This window comes from Filicampus tigris, chromosome 1, assembly GCF_054856515.1.
Source record: "Filicampus tigris isolate MCC_2025a chromosome 1, RoL_Ftig_1.0, whole genome shotgun sequence".
NCBI lineage: Eukaryota > Metazoa > Chordata > Actinopteri > Syngnathiformes > Syngnathidae > Filicampus > Filicampus tigris.
Window position 1 is genome coordinate 3,562,022 of NC_141217.1, and position 19,899 is coordinate 3,581,920.

The 19,899-nt window shown below is 41.7% G+C and overlaps 2 protein-coding genes across 10 annotated transcripts in view; both read left to right on the top strand.

Moving 5' to 3' along the window:
- atf7a (activating transcription factor 7a) overlaps positions 1-9,046 on the top strand; it is a 39,908-nt gene extending 30,862 nt beyond the window's left edge. For 5 of the 6 annotated variants that reach the window (XM_086048012.1, XM_086048003.1, XM_086048030.1 and 2 more), the window contains 5 exons: positions 62-181; positions 1,451-1,600; positions 3,307-3,495; positions 3,666-3,771; positions 4,791-9,046. In XM_086048012.1, coding sequence (XP_085904138.1) covers positions 62-181; positions 1,451-1,600; positions 3,307-3,495; positions 3,666-3,771; positions 4,791-5,026 — 801 coding nt within the window. In that variant the 3' untranslated portion in view covers positions 5,027-9,046. The remainder of the gene's footprint in view (positions 1-61; positions 182-1,450; positions 1,601-3,306; positions 3,496-3,665; positions 3,772-4,790) is intronic. The other variant, XM_086047988.1, reaches the window with a different exon arrangement.
- A 6,664-nt stretch (positions 9,047-15,710) lies between these two features.
- dip2ba (DIP2 acetate--CoA ligase B (putative)a) overlaps positions 15,711-19,899 on the top strand; it is a 69,354-nt gene continuing 65,165 nt past the window's right edge. For 3 of the 4 annotated variants that reach the window (XM_086048072.1, XM_086048090.1, XM_086048082.1), the window contains exon 1: positions 15,711-16,097. In XM_086048072.1, the coding sequence (XP_085904198.1) occupies positions 16,013-16,097 (85 nt within the window). In that variant the 5' untranslated portion in view covers positions 15,711-16,012. The remainder of the gene's footprint in view (positions 16,098-19,899) is intronic. The other variant, XM_086048098.1, reaches the window with a different exon arrangement.

Sequence of the window (19,899 nt, forward strand, 5' to 3'; positions counted from 1 at the left end):
GGGGGGGGTGAATAATTGAAGGGATTTCAGCATGAAAACGTGTCTTTATTCTGCTCCCAAGCTGGCCCGACCCATGTGCATGGTACCAAACATTCCCGGGATCCCTGGTCCTCCTCTGGGAAGCAGCAGCAGCGGTTCAAACTCTCCTTCTGGCTACAGTATCCACTCAGAGGCAAAGATGGTTAGAGCCTGATTAGCTGTCTATTTTTAACCTTTTTTTTTTTTTTAATCTGTCCGCCGTTATTGTCTCCATCTTCACCCTGCAGCCACTCAGTGCCATCCTTTGACTCAGTTTCTTAGTCGTATGACTTTTTATGATTGCGCTTAACCCTCGAGACCCAAGTTTAGGAAATTATGTTGAATAAAGAAGTATTGTTATAGAAATGTTGTCGTGAGCAAAATGATCAAAGCTATTGGCATTAACACAATATTGTTAAAAAAAGTGAAAACCAAAAAATAACTACAGATACATGCACCGAAATCATTTTATCGTGATTATAAAATCTGCAACCATATGTACGTTTTACACATTAGAAATTGTAAAAATCAGCTACCATGCAAGAGCCTGAAACGTGCCACTGCAAAACCTCTTTTCTTATTGGTCAAAAGAAGGTAAGCGGGTAGAATACTAGTGAGTGATTGATGAATAAAGCAGCACAAATAAATGCAAAATGGAGCCAAATAGCAGATTGTTTACAACTTAGTGGAGAATATAGCAGTCTACAACACATCAGCAATTACCCAAGTTAACGACTCCCATTTCATCGGAATGCATAACTGCTATGCATAATAGGAGCCAGATTTGTGTAACACTATCACAAGAGCAATCTTTTTTGTTAGTTTAGTGCGGTGTGGTCTTAGAAAGCTTACTATATGCTGTGCTCACTCACTGACTCCAGGCCTGTTTGAAGTCAAGTGGCCTCACTTATCAAACGATGCGCAAGAAGAGTCTTATCACGTACGCATAAAAGCCAAAAATGGGGTGCGACAAATTGAATTATTCAGATACAATAAAGGATATGTACACACACCTTTCGGAAAATCCAGGTTAGTCTACTAAGAAAAATGCGCCCAAGGGTCATTCTCATATCTCGATTCTCTTATCCCGGCCTCCACAAAAATAGAAACGAGCCATGCTGGTCGATTCTGTGAAGGCATATTGTTTAGTGGCCTCGGCAGCAAAGTTAGTCTTTATAGTTTGACATCAGACAGAGGTTTGAGGTACATTTGCCCATTAGCTAGCTAGGGTGGAAAAGAAAGTTGATTTAACATTTGCGCTGCTCATGCAGCAGTCAATGCCCGGCGGCACGCGTGATGTTTGACAGTTGATTTAGCCCACTCGTCCCCCTCCCCGGAAGTCTTGATATATCGGCCGATGAGGTCATTGTTCTCTCAGTTTTTGGCCGTTTGCTATCAAAGTCTGGCGACTGATTGATGCGTCTTCCCGTAGCGTCTGAAGGCAGCGCTGTCCCAACAGAGCCCATCAGGACACAGCATAGGCATGATGGCCATGGGCCACAGTCCCATGGTACCTCAGAGACCGGAACAGAGCCAGCTGCTTGTCCAGCAGCCGGATGCTCCATCACCGGCGCAGCCTCAGGTACACAGCGGCATCTCTGGCATACTCAAACACTCTCTATTGCCAAAACTCTTTACACACCTGCCTTGACTTGCATGAAAGTACTGGACTCCCTTGAGCTTTTTGACCTTTTGCTACATTTCAGGCTTCGAACAAAAAGATCTAAAATTGTTTTTGGGGTGAAAAAAAATGTGGGACACTACTGGCAAGTGGAACAAAAGTCAAGCAACATTTCAAACTTTTTTTTTTTTTTTTTTTAAATGTGGGGCGTGCAAATATTATTCGGCCCCTTTCCTGTCAGTGAAGAATTTTGGGGAGCAAACATCATCATGATGACAAAGGAGCACACCAGGCAGGTCCGGGATAAAGTTGTGGAGGAGTTTAAGAAGGATTAGGATATAAAGAGATTTCACAAGCTTTAACCCATTTGCAGGGTGTTGTTCGCTCAATTGTATTGAAATAAATCCATTGCAATCAAACCATTGCAAACTTTGAAAGATTCGGCCGTCCCTCTAAATTTTCAGCCCAAACAAGGAGAGTACTGATCTGAGCTGCAGCCAAGAGGGCCCATGATCACTCTGGATGAACTGCAGAGATCCACAGCTAAATTGGGGGAATCTGACAACTGCACTAATCTGGCCTTTATGGAAGAATGGCAAGAAGAAAGTCATTTCTCCAAAAAAAAACATAAAAATTCCCGTTTGAAGTTTGCCGCAAGCTAACTGGGAGACGCACCAAACGTGGAAGAAGGGGCTCTGGTCAGATGTGACCAAAATGGAACTTTCTGGGCTAAATGCAAAATGTCAAAACACAACACTGCACGTCACCTTGAACACATCATCCCCACTGTCAAACATGGCGGCGGCAGCATCATCATCATCATCGTCTCCGGCTGCTTTTCTTCAGCATGGACAAGGAAGATGGTCAGTGTTGATGGGAAGATGGATGGAGCCAAACACAGGGCCATTTTGGAAGAAAACCTGTTGGAGTCTACAGGAGACCTGAGACTGGGATGGAGGTTTACCTTACAACAAGACAACGATCCTAAACGTAAATGGTTCAAAAGTAAACACATCCAGGTCAAAATCATAGTGTAGACCGGAATCCAATAGAGACTCTGTGGAAAGATCTTAAAACTGCTGTGGCGGCCGTGCGGTTGGCCAATGGAATACCGCTCTTCTCCCGAGTCATGTCTCGTGACCTTGGGCAAGAAGCGAACGAAGCAGCCCACTCGCTGCACCTTCTTGTCACAGACAGATGGACTCAAGAGCACGATGAGGCCTGTCACGGATGATCCAAACCCAAACTCCTTTGTGCTGCTTATTACCAGCTGAGATTCCTGTCAAGCCAACGGATGGGAAGTGATCAAAAACAAGATGAGAAGGCTACCAAAATAAAACGGGTTGTAGTGCTAAACATGTGTGTTGAGGCGTCCCTTTAACGACTGTCCGTCAGCCACAACATTCTGGACAAAAGGACACTGCCAGTTCTGCTTAGAATGTGAATGTGCTGTGCTTATTTTCTGCTAACTTTGACTGGATGCTCTTCTCCGCCGTCCGCTGTCGTGCTTTCAGAAAACGTGTCTGGCCTTTGTTGAACTGAGGCCTAGGGCGTCCTTTTTTTTTTTTTTAAACGACCGCGATGTACGGAAATAAGCCAGATGACTCAAGCTTCCCCTTTGCTGTGGCCTGGCCTTTGATCCCCACCTACCCACCGCCCCTCTGCAGGTATCACCGGCGCAGCCCACGGGTGGGCGTCGGCGACGGACGGCGGACGACGACCCAGACGAGCGAAGGCAGCGCTTCCTGGAGAGGAATCGGGCGGCGGCATCGCGCTGCAGGCAGAAACGCAAACTGTGGGTCAACTCTTTGGAAAAAAAGGCAGAGGAGCTCAGCAGCATGAACGTCTCGCTGTCGGTACGTCTGTGGGCCGGGAGCAAATGACCCCGAGGTGGTCAGATAACAAGATGATATCCTATAAGCGCTCGCACAATGGGAACTTGATGTTGGGAATGTAAGCATCTTGCTACGTGCAGTTCTTCTTTTTTTTTTTTCTAACGGTGTGCTGAATTGTTGCGCTTGACCAGAACGAGGTGTCTCTGTTGCGAAACGAGGTGGCTCATTTGAAGCAGCTGCTGCTGGCACACAAGAACTGTCCCATCACCACCCTGCAGAAGAAATCCACCTACCTGGGTGAGCCTACCCCCCAAAAAAAAAACACACGTTGCCATGAGATCATTTTTAGCGTCGCTTTAAAATCATTTTTAGTGTCGGGACAGCGCTGCCGACACCTGCAGGAGTTTACTGCTGAGTGCTCTTGTTCTGAGGGAAGGGACAAAACTAGTGCTGTCAACAGGCGGTAATTGAATTTTGTGATTGATCGCGTCAAAATATTTGACGCATTTAACGCACCCGCAGAATGACCGCCGACGCGTAATCCCCCTCAGAAGTGCACAGTGAGCAGCGTGTGAGCGGACGCGTGTCGCCCGCGGGACTATAAAGAAGCATTTCGAAAGAAGAGGGCAGCTTTAAATCTCAGAAATGTGAATAAATTGGTTTGCTTCAGCGACCGAGGATGAGTAGAGAAGAGGGCTGTCTTGTTTTGTGTTCATAAAGTCACTTTAAAGGAGGAACACACGACGTGCTGATACCACCTACAGCATAGCACGTTCGCGTGCACTTCAGGGACCGCTCGGAAAACGTAAACTCTAAGAATATTACAAGGGTCGCATATAAATGCGTACAACACACGCACACACTTTGTTTACACACATTTGAAATATTTCTGTCATTGTTCTGAGGCCCTTTTGCGTTTTTGTTTTTGTAGTGCATAAAACTACTACAGAAAGAATGTTAACTTTAATTTCATTTTAAATTGTCATCTCATGAGGATTTGTTGTTGTAATAAGAAAATACATTACATATGAACAGTATGTTGAATGTATATATCCGTCTTGTCTCTTATCTTTCCATTCCAATTTACCCCAAAATAACGGCATATTTTGGAGATGGTTCGAATTGCAATTAATTACGATTAATTACCTTAAGCAGTGATTAACTCGATTAAAATGTTGAAATCGTTTGACAGCCCTAGACAAAACCCAAGTTTACTTGTTACAAGCTGTGATCAGTTGGCACAAACAAGGTCATAGGAGTCGGCCGTATGGTTTCCCGCCAGTTTGGAGTCCCAATTTTGCACCTTTCATTCACAGTAGCTGTGGACGAGAGCATGAAAGACACGCCGGAGCCGACGGGTTCCCCCGCGCCGGTGATCCAGCACAGCTCGCTGGCGCCCAGCCCTTCCGCCGGCCACAACGGCCTGAGCTCGAGGGCGGCGGCCGAAGCCATGGCCATGTCCGTGCTGGCCGGTTTGGGTCAGCAGCAAAGCGTCGAGAGCGGAGCCTCTCACATCATCATGGCCGCACATTCGCAGTCCGCCGCCAGATGATGAGCAATGCCGCCACGCGGACTCGCCTCGCCACGTTTGCCACTCACTCAAGAGTGTTGAAGAAGAGCGGCGTCTTTCTCTCCCGTCGAGCCATCACGCTGTGGCCTGGAGCTCGGTAGCAGCCTTCTGGAAATGGACTGAGACTTTTGAGAGCGCTTCCTGTTCACTTTGCCATAGATGACAGGGGCTGGACTCCCCCTTTTTGCTCCTTGTTGTGTCTTCACTTCCTCACTCAATGGTTGACATGTACCACGCATACGCAACACTGGGCTGCATTTACACAGCACGTCTAAGTGTCCCAATAGATCAGGCCGCGGCCGGATTGGACTCTCCCTCGGGCAGAGCTGGTATGACCCAACTTTTTGTGAACAAAGGACTTTGATTTGGACCTTCTGTGCCCCGCGCGGTGTATTTGAGTCCGTCTGTTTAGGATGTTTGATGGGTTTGATGGGAAGGAGCACTAAGCGTAGATCTAGATGGCTGCATTAGCATCTCCCTGTCTATATCAGATTTTTTTTTTTAGATGTATTTTTAGGTTTATCCGTATCTGATATCGCTGCGGTTTCATTTACCGAACACCGGAAACATGCCCGCGTTCCAAAATGCACGTGAATAGCCGCACAAGTAACAACATGGAAGTAAACAACGGTAGAAAGATTAAGACGTGAGGTAGTGTTTTGTAGGCCTGGACCGACCTTCCCCACATTGGTTCGAATGCAGCTAACCTCTTAAGAAAATACTACATCGATTCCTTATGCTCTTTAGTACAACTCTGTTTACATCAGGAGTGTCCAAACTGTTTTTTCCTCCAAAGGCCGCATACAGAAATAGAAGGATGGGGCCAGGTTTGATCATAATTCGTTTTTTTCATTTTGACTTATTAAACACGCCAAAACTAATCCATCAAGCAATTACACGTTGTTTAAAACATCTTATTTTGAAAAACTGCCAAGTCAAGTGTTTCAAGGCAAAAATAGTTGAGGATTTTTTTGGATGCCACGCGCATGTCACGAGAATAGGTGCACACCTCCGCCGAACAGCCGCTAAATCACATCTCCTCATTCAGAACCAAACGAAAAGAGATCTGTAGTTAAGTTGACCACACTCGAGGATCATTTTAATTGATATGGTCACGAATTGGACATTCACACTAAGCGGAAAAGGAGCAAACCCATTTCTTTGCAAAACCATTGTCTTATTCTCCACAGAAACTGTAATAATAACTATTTTAGCTGTAAATTAATTTGTGTCTTTACATATGTCAAAAAGCTTTATTAATTGTAGTAGTGGTAGTCCTTATCACTCACATCCCCACTCACACTGCCCATACCCCTTAATAGCTTTGTCAAATGTTATTTTTAATATGTGCCGTGGGCCGCTAAAAAGCGGCGGGCAGGCCGCAATTGGCCCCGAGGGTGTAGTTTGGACACCTCTGATTTACATAATCGTAAACTTTACCTGCAGTTTGGATCAATGTATGCACTGCTTTATTTGTGTGCAGTGTCAATCAACGTTGCGGGCTTGTCACATTAGCAGAGACATAATCCGATTTTTATCCATATCTGTAGAAGGTCATATTCTGACCTGCGCATGTCCGATTTCATGCCATTTTTCATCCTAATTGTGCCAAAAATCCTAATTGTGACTTGACGCATGCAGTGTATCTAGCACACAATCTAGCCTTCTAAACATTTTCACACATAAAGAGTGCCTCTACTTTTAAGCCATGCCCCATGGCTCATGTAAAATACTTCCAAATATTCTAGAAAGTGCCTCCCACACACTGATGATGTCAACTACAAATCTTACCTCATGTTACACCCCTTTATGAGAAATCCTATAAACAATGGTTACGTGTGTATCCCAACACAGCGCTTTGCTTAGGCCTAATTATGTATGATAGCTAGATTTATTTTCTTCCTTTGGCTCCGGCCTCCCTGTGTGGAGTTTGCATGTTCTCCCCGTGCCTGCGTGGGTTTCCTCCGGGTACTCCGGTTTCCTCCCACATTCCAAAAACATGCATGGTAAGTTGATTGGACTCTCTAAATTGCCCCTAGTGGTGATTGTGAGTGCGGATGTTTGTCTGTGTGTGCCCTGCGATTGGCTGGCAACCAATTCAGGGTGTCCCCCGCCTACTGCCCAAAGACAGCTGGGATAGGCTTCAGCACGCCCGTGACCCTTGTGAGGATAAGCGGTATGGATAATGAATTAATAAATTAAAAGAATTAAAAGTTTCCGATTTTTCGAATTCAATCGATTAATCGGGACAAAGCGATTTTAGATCGATTTTTGATATATCTCATATATATATATATATATATATATATATATATATATATATACATGCGCGGCCAGTTCGGGGTATAGTCTGCCTTTCTACCATAGTCAGCTGGGATACGGTAAGTGGATGTTAATAGGAAATTAGCCAGCTAATGATCTTTAAAGTTTATGAATTATTAAACCTCTGCCGTTGGGATCTCTTCCACTGCATTTTTTTGGGGGGGCGGCACTGACGAAATGCAAGTACGGAAGCGCTTTAAAAGGGCAAGGACGGACGGGGTCAGGGACGATTATTTTTTTCAACAAGGATGGTGGGACAATGACGGTAGGGTACTACCCAGGTCGCGCACTGAGGACGGACAGGCAGAATAGGGCAAATTGCCCATCTCTATACTGTATATATTCTCCAAGATGATTACCAAGCAGCGGTTCAAGTACTCAAATGAGTTGTTGTGACAATGACAAAATCCCTCCTGAGGGGAATTTGCTTCCATCTTGGTTATGCTTCCATTTCAACACGCGGGACTTGGAACTTCAGTTGCACTGTAACTCAGATGGTTGAGCATTCTTGCTGCTGAGCCGAATGGGACGCATCCCACATGCTCCTTACCCCCCAAAAAAAAATAAAACAATACAAAGCCATAAATGTAATACTGTATGACCACAAATAGAAAAACACATTGACCTCTCCAAATGTCTTGCATTTCTTGACACAATATCACAGCTTTGAATTTGCACTTGTAGTGTGTCTGGTCAGTTGGCCTTAAAGCCATGTGTGCCTCCTCATATTCCCATATAAACATTCTTTTATGGAGAAAAATACTGAACAACGAGCCAAAGATTAAAACTGTAATGGTAATAAAAACCACCCACTTTTCTCTTACGGAAACAATACTGTCATCTGGTGAAGAACTGGGGCTACAACACATGCAGATATTTTTCTTTTCTTGTGTAATTTTCTAAAATCCCTTTTCTGCCTAGTATGGTCATATATTTGCAAAAAAGAAAGATATTTGTTTTGAAATGTACGAGCATGTCCTTATGCACTAAAACTTGCAGGAATGTGGTTGCTTTATTTCACTGTGCCTTCCAATGCTGTTCTTATTTTGTTTTAAAGATATTTAAAATATCAAATCTATCATTTATTTTCCTTTTACCTGTACTGTAAAACACCAATGGAGGAATAACTCCTTTCAAATTTGACTACTTTTCAATTTATTTGTTTGAATTTTAGTTGTTCACATGTTCCATTTCTGCATTTCCCCCCAGCACTGTATAACTTTGCTACGGAACACTTCATGAATTTGGTCTTTTCCCTAACTTATTACCAGTAATCGTGACAGTCTTGAGCATTACTAATTTGAGCTGTAGTTAAAAGTAGTGAAAGGAGCAGTGTGTTGAATATGTTGCAATAATGTTACAGTGGTGTACACGTTATTTTTGTAACACTCCCATGGTAGACTGATGATTGGATGACGTGTCCTTGTACTGTAAATATCTGTATCATACAAATATATTTACTTTTTCATGCATGTCCAAATGGAATACTATGAACACATACAGTTCTGCTGCAGTTTTCATAAATGAAACGTGGTGTTTTGAACATTGCAGTACACTTGCTTTCAGTTAGCGCTTGTCCGCAAAACAATACTGTTCGCGCTCCTTGTTAACTAGTTCTCAAATTCATATGCGGATCATATACTAAGAATTTCAAGTGAGAAATAAAACATGTTTTATACATTTTTGTATGTTGACCTCACCATACTTTTATTTGACATTTATTCACTAGTCTCGGAGTTCAAATTGTCTCCTGTGGCTGAAGAAGGGAATAATTAAGGTACTGTGATTGCGAGGCCGCTACAATGAAATCCCAAACTAACTTCATTAGTCAGGTAGTTGTATTGAAATGTCTTTAAAAAATGTGTCAGCTGTATTGAAATTAGAGACACGATATGAACCTCACCATACGATAATATTCACAACATTGTGGGGAGGTTGGCGATACACAAAAAGCTCACAATATTGTAAAAGACAATGAAAAAGCTCATATAAAAAAAAAATCACAATATTCTGATTTTGTATATAATAACAACATTCACATAGAAATACTGTGTAATTCAAATTGAAATTTAATTCCTACTAAATATGTAATTGAATTTTGAAGTTTGTCAATACTGTACTTACATTTTAAAACTACAATCATTTAACAGTGAAAGTGAATTTGATCGATTGTAAATACCCCACACCCCAAAAAACTTCTTCACACTAATTTTATCCATACTGTAGATGTTGTCACTGTTTTTTTTTTTATCAAATAACTGACACTTCTCCAGATTTAAGCATAAACCTGATGCTATGGAGAAAATTGGAATTGAGCCAATTGCAGGTTTTACTTAAGCCATTTATTTATGTATTATTTTAGAAGTAGTATCATCTGCCATCTGATTTAGACGATGATTTCACCAGCAATAGAGATGCCCTCAAGACCACATGATTTTATGAAATGAAAGAGGTATATGTGACACCACAAAAAAAAAGAAAAAAAAAAAAGGTAAACCGAGACAGAACAATCGAACCCTCGACCTCTGCACTGCGAGGCTGATGTGCTAACCAGTCGGCCTTTTTTCCCCCAGACTTAGCGCTTTTCAGCCGTCACCCAAAGCGCTTCACATTGTACCTCATTTGCCCACTGGTCACACAGCATTAGGAGCAAGTGGGGGTTTGGTATCTTGCTCCAGCATACTTCGACCTGGTCACCTTAGCCGGGGATCGAACTACCAACACAAGTCGTATATTGTTGGATATATGCCTGTTAGTCATGAATTCTGATTCGTCTTCATCAATAATTGTGTCTAAGACTTTTTCAAAATCGCTTCGCAAAAATCAAAGCAAACAGTTTGTAATTGCTGTAGGCCTCCAATGATCAGTATTACCAAAGTGGATCTTTTGGGGAGTTTTGGAATTAGGTTGATTAGGCCCTGATACATGGTAGCTGGAAATTCTACCTTTGCAATGCTTTCATTATGTATGGAATAAGGTGACAAAGCTATAGCAAATTCCTTATAGAATTCAGCACGAATACCGCCGATCACTGATTTATTATTTTTTGTGATGGCCTCTTCCACCTCCTGCTGGATGATTGGGGAACCGCATAACAAGTTTTCTTCTTGAGCGGCAGTTCTGACAGTTGATATGAGGGGAGATTCAGAAACAATACAATACATCATTATTTACATAGCGCTTTTCACATCAGCTGTCGCTGTAACGAGATGTGGAGCCATAGCTCATTGACTGGATGCCTGAGTTTTTACTTTACAACTACTTTACTGCAGTTTTAAAAACTAAGCAGTGAAATTGCAAAAACAACAACCGGTGCCGCCATGTTTGATGACGCATCCAACACGGTGGCGTAAGTCTATGACGTAAGACGCATCGTCCCAAATTACCTAATTTTGCAATCGGAAAATTGTGTATGCATTTCAATGTTTTCAATATGTCTTGGTTTTTATTTAGGACCCGTGGTATTTTTATATTAATATTATTATTTTTGAAAATGTATTGTTTACATTCTATGTTTTATTCTGTTAAATTTGCTGTTTTGTATTATATCTCTTTTGTGGGAAGTTATGGTAATTATTCACATACAATTTGTTATTTAAAAATATGTTAACTCATTCAGTACCAGACTTTTTCAGACCCTCTGTGAAATGACATATACATATGTCATTGGGATAGGATGAGACCCCTGGTATTTTTTTATTATTATAATTTTTTTAAATGTATTTTTTACATTCTATGTTTTATTCTGTTCAAATTGCTGTCTGTTTTGTATTATATCTCTTATGTGTGAAGTTATGGTAATTGACATACAATTTGTTAATTTAAAAATATGTTAACTCATTCAGTACCTGACTTTTTCAGACCCTCTGTGAAATTACATATACATATGTCATTGGGATAGAGTGAGACCCCTGGTATTTTTATATTATTATTATTATTATTGAAAATTTATTTTTTACATTCTATGTTTTATTCTGTTAGATTTGCTGTCTGTTTTGTATTATATCTCTTCTGTGTGAAGTTCTGGTATACAATTTGTTAATTAAAAAATATGTTAACTCATTCAGTAACAGACTTTTTCAGACCCTCTGTGAAATGACATATAAATATGTCATTGGGATAGAATGAGTTAATAAAAAAAAATCTGCGATCGTCACACGCTTGTGACCTGTGCTCTTAAACACTTGTGCACTTATACTACGTGTTCACTTCCTATGGGGGATTGGGCCAAAGAAGAAGACTGAGAAGACGTAGCAGGAAAAGAAGTAGGAGGAGGACCTGTCGAGAGCGCAGGTTACAAGAGAACGGAAATACATTTTAAAATTATGAATAATATTTACCCATCCAAAAAATTACTAAAGTCACGTTTTAATATTGAGGGCCGTATGTGCTCTCTCTGTAAAAATGACATTGAAACCACTGACAGTGTTTTTCGCTTGTCCAATAATACAATTATTCTGGAAGGATGTACACCTTTGGATCACTAAGACTGCTCTTTGGAATAATGGTTACAAATTACACAGAAATACCGGTAAATAGTTATTTTTTGAGGATTGGTTTGAGAGGAACATATGGTCATTGTCACAACCTATGGATTACAATGGTGTCTTATTGACTTATGATCAATTTAGGTGCCAATATAATTTCAGTCCATCAAGATGTAGCTTTCATAAATTCGTAAATGCACTTCCACAACAATTTGTCAGGGATAGAAAATGTAATAATAATTTCATAAGACAGAGTCTTACAAAAATTATATTTCCTGAAAAACAAAACAAAAACAATATTCATAGGGAATTTGTTGAGGCTACAGTAAACAAGTTAAGAACTATCTATTTGAATCTTCCAATACCACCGAAAATTAAGGAAATACATTTTAAAATTATGAATAATATTGACACTTCCAAAGAATTACTAAGATCACGTTTTAATATTGAAGACAATACAGTACAGTATGTGCTCTTTCTGTAACAATGACTTTGAAGGCACTGACCATTATGCTTTTCGCTTGTCCAATAATACTATTATTCTGGAAGAATGTACACCTTTGGATCACTCCTAGAATCCCATTGTTTCCAGTCTCATTATCAAGAAATCATATTATATTTGAGCTCACTCTTCCAAACAAGAATGAGGAAATTTCTTCAAATCTAGTTTTATTGTGTAGGGCAAAATTCTTCATTCGCAAGAAAAAATATAAAAAAATCAAACCCTGTTTTTCAAAATTTCATAAACGAATTTAGTATTAAGTTAATTAAAAGATCAAAGATACAAATAATACATAACATCTTTAAGGAATTCCCCCTTGTGTTGAGTTGACCCTCTTTATTACTTAATGTCCTTTTTATTTTTGTTTTGTTTATTTAATACTTATGTAAATATAATTCATACTTATGCATATGCACTTGTTTTTTTGTCTTTTGAATTGTTTTGTTTACATATACTGTATATAATTATATTATCTAACAACTGCTCCCTTGGAAATTATGCAGATTTATGTTGAAAACAAGTTTAATTGTTACCATTTTTGTATGTTGTAATGTGTTGTTCAATAATAAAAATGTTTGAAAACGTAAAAAAAACAAAACAACAACCTTTGGATTTGATCACTTCTATGATTGCATTGTTTCCAGCCTCATTATCAAGAAATCATATAACATTTGGTCTCACTCTTCCAAACAAGAATGAGGAGATCTCTACAAATCTCATTTTATGTATGGCAAAATTCATCCACAAGAAAAAATATCAAAAATCAAAACCTGTTTTTCAAAATTTCATGAACGAATTTGATGTTTACATTATGTCATTAAAGTTCATTAAAAGACCAAAGGCACAGATAATATATAACATCTTGAAGGAATTCCCCCTTGTGTTGAGTTGAATGTTTTTATTGCTTTCTGTCCTTTTATTTTGTTTTGTTTATTTAATACTTATGTACGTATACGTCTTACTTATATTATATGCACTGACATATTTTTTTGTTGTTTTTATATCATCTAACTACTGAAATTGCAGAATCGGGACAGTGCGTGGTACGTCAGGGGCTTTGCGTCACTGCTTTGGAACTGCGTCATCAAACATGGCAGCACTGTTTTTTTATTTCTATTACAATGTTTCAACAAATCTCAAATACAAACAAATAAGGCACCATATAGTGTCACAACCAAATGTCAGCTACAAATAAAAATGAAAAAAAAAAAAAAAAAAACATAGAACAAGGGACATTGTTAGAAGTCATCAAAAAAAGGGAAAACAAAAGTTTATGTTAAAGTCAACCCAAACATATTTTTTTCAAGAATACAGCACCTCTACCTGTCACCTGCAGAAGTTCTCTGTCGACTCTGCGATTGTCGGCCTCATCACAGGCGGAGATGATCAGGAGTACAGAGAACTTACTCAGGACTTTTTTGTGGACTGGTGCCAGCAGAACCGCCTCCTGATCAATGCGGGGAAATCCAAAGAAATGGTGGTGGATTTCGGTAGGCGCCAGCACTCTTCACCTGCACCAGTGAATATCCGGGGAACAGATGTTGAGAGAGTCTCATCCTACAAGTACCTGGGTGTTCATCTGAACAATAAACTGGACTGGAGCGACAACACAGACGCCCTCTATAGGAAGAGTCAGAGCAGACTCTTCCTACTCAGGAGACTGAGGTCTTTTGGGGTTCAGGGGACACTCCTCAGGAACTTTTATGACTCGGAGGTTGCATCGGTCATTTTCCAGGGAGTGGTCACCTGGGCAGGCGGCGTCTCGGCCCGGGACAAGAAGCGGCTGGACAAACTGGTCAGGAGGGCCGGCTCTGTCCTGGGCTGCTCCCTGGACCATGTGGACTCGGTGGGGGTCAGGAGGATGTTGGCCAAGCTGTCATCAATGCTGGACAACCCGGCCCACCCCCTCCAGGGCACCCTAACAGCACTCCACAGCTCCTTCAGTGACAGACTGCTACACCCTCGCTGTGCAAAGGAGAGATTCCGCCGCTCCTTCTTGCCTGCTGCTGTCAGACTCTTTAACAAGAACATTGTGTAGTCTCTACAAACTGGCAGACATTAGTGCAATTGTGCAGTCCTGCGCCTGAGCTTATATCGTGCAATACTCAACATTCCCCACCACTGTTAGTCTAGTTTTATTTTTATCCAATGCTGTTCCTTACATTTCACTGCAGCACTGCAGCACTGTCACTTACTTAGAGTATTTTTCCTCTGTACTATGTACAGGCTAAAATGAGGGTTCCTCATACTTCTTATGTAGATGTATGTTGGTGTGTACATACATGTGTATATACACATAGTTACTGCGTATATTTACATAGGTTTGATCCTGAATGTTTGCCGTTAATGTATAACATTAATGGCTACATTATCCGCCGTCCCTGTGTGACCTATATCTTTGCTGCTGTAACACTGAAAATTTCCCCACTGTGGGATCAATAAAGGCGTTCTTATTCTTAGTATGTTCTATACAGGTCCACTAGTTGAAACACGGCATTCTGATTAATATTGCGTTTGTGAAATATGAGTTTAGCAGCATAATCCACCAGTTTTTAGCCATCTCCAAGGTGGCCATTTTGTCACTTCTGTCAATTGAAAATGACATCACAGATGCTGAGGGCTCAGATAACGACCAATTATGGCACAGCTTCAGAAAACAGGTGAGGCGTGATTGGTCCTCATCTGAGCCCTGAGCAACTGTTATGTCATTTTCAATCAACAGAAGTGACAAAATGGCCGCCCCAGGAGATAAAAACTGGTGGATTTACTCTTATTCCACAAATGCAATATTTATTAGAATGCCTTGTTTCAATTAGTGGGCACGCATAGAATAAGCAGTGACAACAAAATATTACCTGATATCAAAATCGCGGCACGGGTTGTTGTTTTGCCAGTTATGCTGCTTAAAATGATTAAAACTGCAGTAAAGGACTGTATTGGTAAAGTAAAAGCGTTTTCTTTTAATTCTTCATTGGAAAGTAAAGTAAAAGCTCAGGCTTCCAGTTGTTGGCAGTTATGGCTCCACTATTTGCACTAATAGTGGCGCCTTACGATCTGTGGGGCATGCGCAGACAGTCGCTAAGTACAGCAAGTGCACTAGGACAATATACGTAGGTGACAATAAAACATCGAGTGAATTTTTAATCTACATATGATTAAATATTCATAAAATAATAATAACTACACATCAAAAGACTTTTTTTCAGCACAGGAAGGCCACCAAACTTCGCCAGTTTCCGCAATAAATTTTGGGTAATATGCTTCAGCTGAGGGGCCATGGATGCGGGCTCAGCCGAATGTGATACAAGGGCACAAAAGGGGCGTGGCCACAGAGAACTTTGGAAACGCTACAATCGCACCCTAGACGGGAACGCGCAGTTGAGAGACTCAAGGGGCTGCGGCCTGCGGCGACGAGGCAAGGCGAGGCAAGGCAAGGCAAGGCAAACGCAGTCACGTGACCGCGAGCCCGTTGCGGCTGCTCCTGCCTGAGTTTCTCCCATTATGGCGGAGTGGCCATCCGCGCGGATGTACGGTCTCTCCCATTCCCCCATTCGGATGCTTGTTTTGTGTCCTGAGGGAGGGCTTTCATTCCCCTTCTAGTGGCTTTCCCCACATCGACCCTGCGTCTCCTCCGCTTTGGTGTTTTTCGGCTAAGTCATGGCAGACCGCGGCGTGGATTTCTCCGCCCTGACGAAGGAGGTTCGCGACCAATTGGCGGAGTTGGACCTGGAGCTGTCTGAAGGTAAATCGACGCTGCGAATGGTAGACATTAGTTGTTATCCACGCGGAGACATGTCTCGACTGGAGCCGGCCAATGTGTTTTATTGTCGGCAGCGGGCGCACGCGGCGTCACCTAGCTTATTGTCAGATGACATGTTGCTAGCCGCTCTTTGAGTCGCGCAAGCTGCTTTCAGATCCGGAACCTTGTAGTTTGAAACCAAACCTTTTCTCTTTTTTTTGTCACTTGCGTATTCGTTTAGGCGTAGTGTGTCTTGGCTATACATCACTTCAGAGTTTGTGTGTGTGTGTGACAGCCATGGCCAGAGGCAAGAAGGCCTTACTTGTCTGGACTTGACTCTGCTGTCATTTCTCCTTGTTCGTATGCTTCTAATAACACGCTGGGCATACTGGCGGAAATCGAACATGATGCCTAATGAAACGTGTTCATTGCAACTATGAGTCACGGTGTTTGTGAATGGTGCATCACCGCCAGTCTCATATACTGTACTGTATCCATATACGGTACCTGTGTGTTAACTTGCTATGACTGTGAAGAGCACCTGTACCTGTTTGGATCACGTTCACTTTCATTCCTGTACTGACGGATGTGAGTGACACACATCCACACACCGTACAATGAATCCAAAGCATAATACATAATACCCTCCCCCAAGCAGCTGTTAGCCCCCTCATGCATCCCACACATACAATGTGCCCCCCACCACCGGCCCTCCACTGCTTCAGTCACATTGGGCACATTTCTCGAATCCAATAAGACTCTGTTGTCCACCTCACTTCCAGCGTGTTTTTACTTCCGCTATCAGAATGACATGGAATGAAAGGTCATATGAGAGGTTTATTTGTTCATTTTATGAAAAGAGACATGCGTCCATTCATCCATTTTCTGCACTGCTTCTCCTCAATAGTGTCGCGGGTGAAGCCAATCCCGTCTGACTTTGGGCGCAAGGCAGGGTAGACCATGAACTGGTTGCCAGCCATTCGCAGGGAACGTATTCACAAAACAATTTACACTCACATTCACACCTCCAGACAATCTAGGGTCCTCAGTTGAACCAAGAAATATGTTTATGGAATGTGAGAGAGAGCCGGAGTACCCAGAGAAAACCACCTGAAGAGGATATTTTGTGCAATTTCAAAGATGTTCAATGATGGCACCCTTGTGTTGCAGGCTGCTATCAGAGCGCCGCTCATTTTTCACTTCAATTAGTATTTTCCCACCTTTTTTGACATGTGTTTCTTGTAGATAGTGTGGACCTGTTGTTCATTGTTTTCATAATTTTTGGCCATGACACTAATTGAAGGTGAATAGTGGTGCTTGATGGCTCCGCCATTTTGTCAGCACGTTTACAATATCACCGTTTCTATTAGAGATGTCCAGATTAGGGTTGGGCGTCGTTTGAATTTGGGCTATTCAGGTTATTATTTTTTTCTTTTTTTGGGAGTGGGTTAAATATTTGTTTCATGAACTTTTCTACTGTTTATGAATTTTCCTATGATTTTCTCAATTGGTATTTTTGACAAATATATTGTCAATCCTATGAGCTTGAATTATCCACAAAAGAGCTTTGCTTTGGAGAAGCACAAGCACACTAAGCATTGGTAGGACGTCTTGACAGGTAGGAAGGAATTTCAAAACACCGGTAGGTTGACGCAAAGAGTCAAAGACCGAACTCTAACAATTCTACTCCATCTAAACGGAGATGTTTAATCATATCAGACGTGCAACCTCCTTTGCCCGAGATACATTTTTTTACGTGTTGCACTGACCAGCTTGGTCTTTTTTATGAAGTGCAGCCACACTTTTGACCTTTGTCGAACATCCATAATTCTGACACCACATGAGCATTATCCTGTAGTCTTCGTTGATGTCTGTGTGTTGTCTGCATTTGCTGCTCGCCGGCGCGGCGCACACATGTTTCCTATTGGTTGTACTTCGCTCGTGTCTGTCGTTTGCCATGCGCCGCGCGCGCACTATTGGAACTTTGTTTGTTTTGGGCAGCTTCCTCCGGATTAGTAATCGAAATGTGGCACAGACATTTTAAAACCTGAACGATTATGGGAGAAGCGAAGTGCTAGTCCCGGTTCCACTCGATTGCGCGTTCCCGTGCCCACCCCTAGTCCCGATCCCATTATGTGATTGGAAATCTGGGCCGATCACATCATTTTCAGTTGATCTTATCGGCTGAAAAAGTTCTAAACTTGTAAAGTCAATAATAACGTATTTGATTTGTTTTAACGGATTTGACTGCTGATTTATGGACATATAAGAAGTTATAATGTTAGGATACCATTATTCAAATTTAAAAGAAAAATTAAGATAAGACAAACTGGATGCGCTTTTTTTTTTTTTTTTTTTTCGTAATGCGTTGCCATGGTCTGATCGAGACTCGGTATTGGCAGGTACTTAAAAAAACAAATGACTCTGACTTGGGTATAAAAACATGTGACCGGGACACCTCTAGTTTCTATTGAGGGGAATGTCGGCGCGATTCGACCGTTGCCGCTTTAAGGCCTAGATAGACCAAAACGAGGTTGGCCAACAGTGACAGACGCTGACCCCCTGTGACTTCCGGCCGGCTGTCGGCACGTCACGCTAGAAAAATACACCGCAACAACAGACAGCGACACTGACCATGAAAGTACCTTCTGCGCATGCATAAAATGTAATACCCTTCCATACCATCGGCGGCGGTAGTCACTATTTTTCATTGTTAGAAAAATCCAACCGGAAAGATGTTGGCGCATTATAAAAACATAAACAATGCATTCAGCTGTATTCTTCGCTCACAATGAACTCCCAGCGAAGTAAACCGTCACGTTCTTGACACGGTATTGTGAAATACTTACATTGTCAACCCTCGCTCTTGTACTTGTAAGAAGATTAAGGCAGCGAAGGCGTGCTCACTGTTTTTCTGCATTTGTCACTTCCCGTTGGTGCTCCGAGCACTGATTTGCTAGCTAACAGCCAATCAGAGTGACCAAATGTCACGACTGGCGACGCCCATTCAACATGCGTGAACAACCCCAAGACACGTACAGACGAGTTACGACACTACGTGGTCACTACACCAATCAGACGGCGCATTCAGATGCCACAACGCTTCATGACCTCCGGCGTCGATTTGGTCTATCTAGGCTTTTACGGCCACAGGGCATTTACTTTTTGCGCCAGCCCCATGTTGCTCAGCGGAAATGGACAGTCTGTGTTTGGAAGGATGGATGGATTGAGGAGCTGAGGATGAGAAGCGTCATCAACATGGAGGAGTTGTGGAGAGCATTAAGCATTTGAAAAGTAAATTGAAGAAATATTGAACCATTCTTTAATTGTGTGTTATTCATCAGGCAACTGTACTTTCCAACTTAGACTCATGCATGATGCGATTGTGACATCTCTGCTCAATTGGAGGAAGGAAACTTTGACTCACTCCTCTTTAATCTAAAACTGCTTCAAACAACAAAGCGTATGTACGAATGGAGAAAAAGATTTTATTGTTTTTATTTTTTTATGTGTGTAGTCAAGTGCCTTGTTACATGCAGCTATTGTGAATGCACTATGTAAATGAAGTTAACGGGGAAATCAACCCAAACATTTTTTTTTTTCAAGAATACGGCATTCTGATTAATATTGCGTTTGTGGAATATGAATTAAGCAGTAAAATCCACCCCTTTTTAGCCATCTCTGGGGACGGCCATTTTGTCACTTCTGTCAGATGAAAATGACATTACAGGTGCTAATACAGATGCTAAGGGCTCAAAAAAAGACCAGTCATGGCTCAGCTTCAGAAAATAGGTGAGGCGTGATT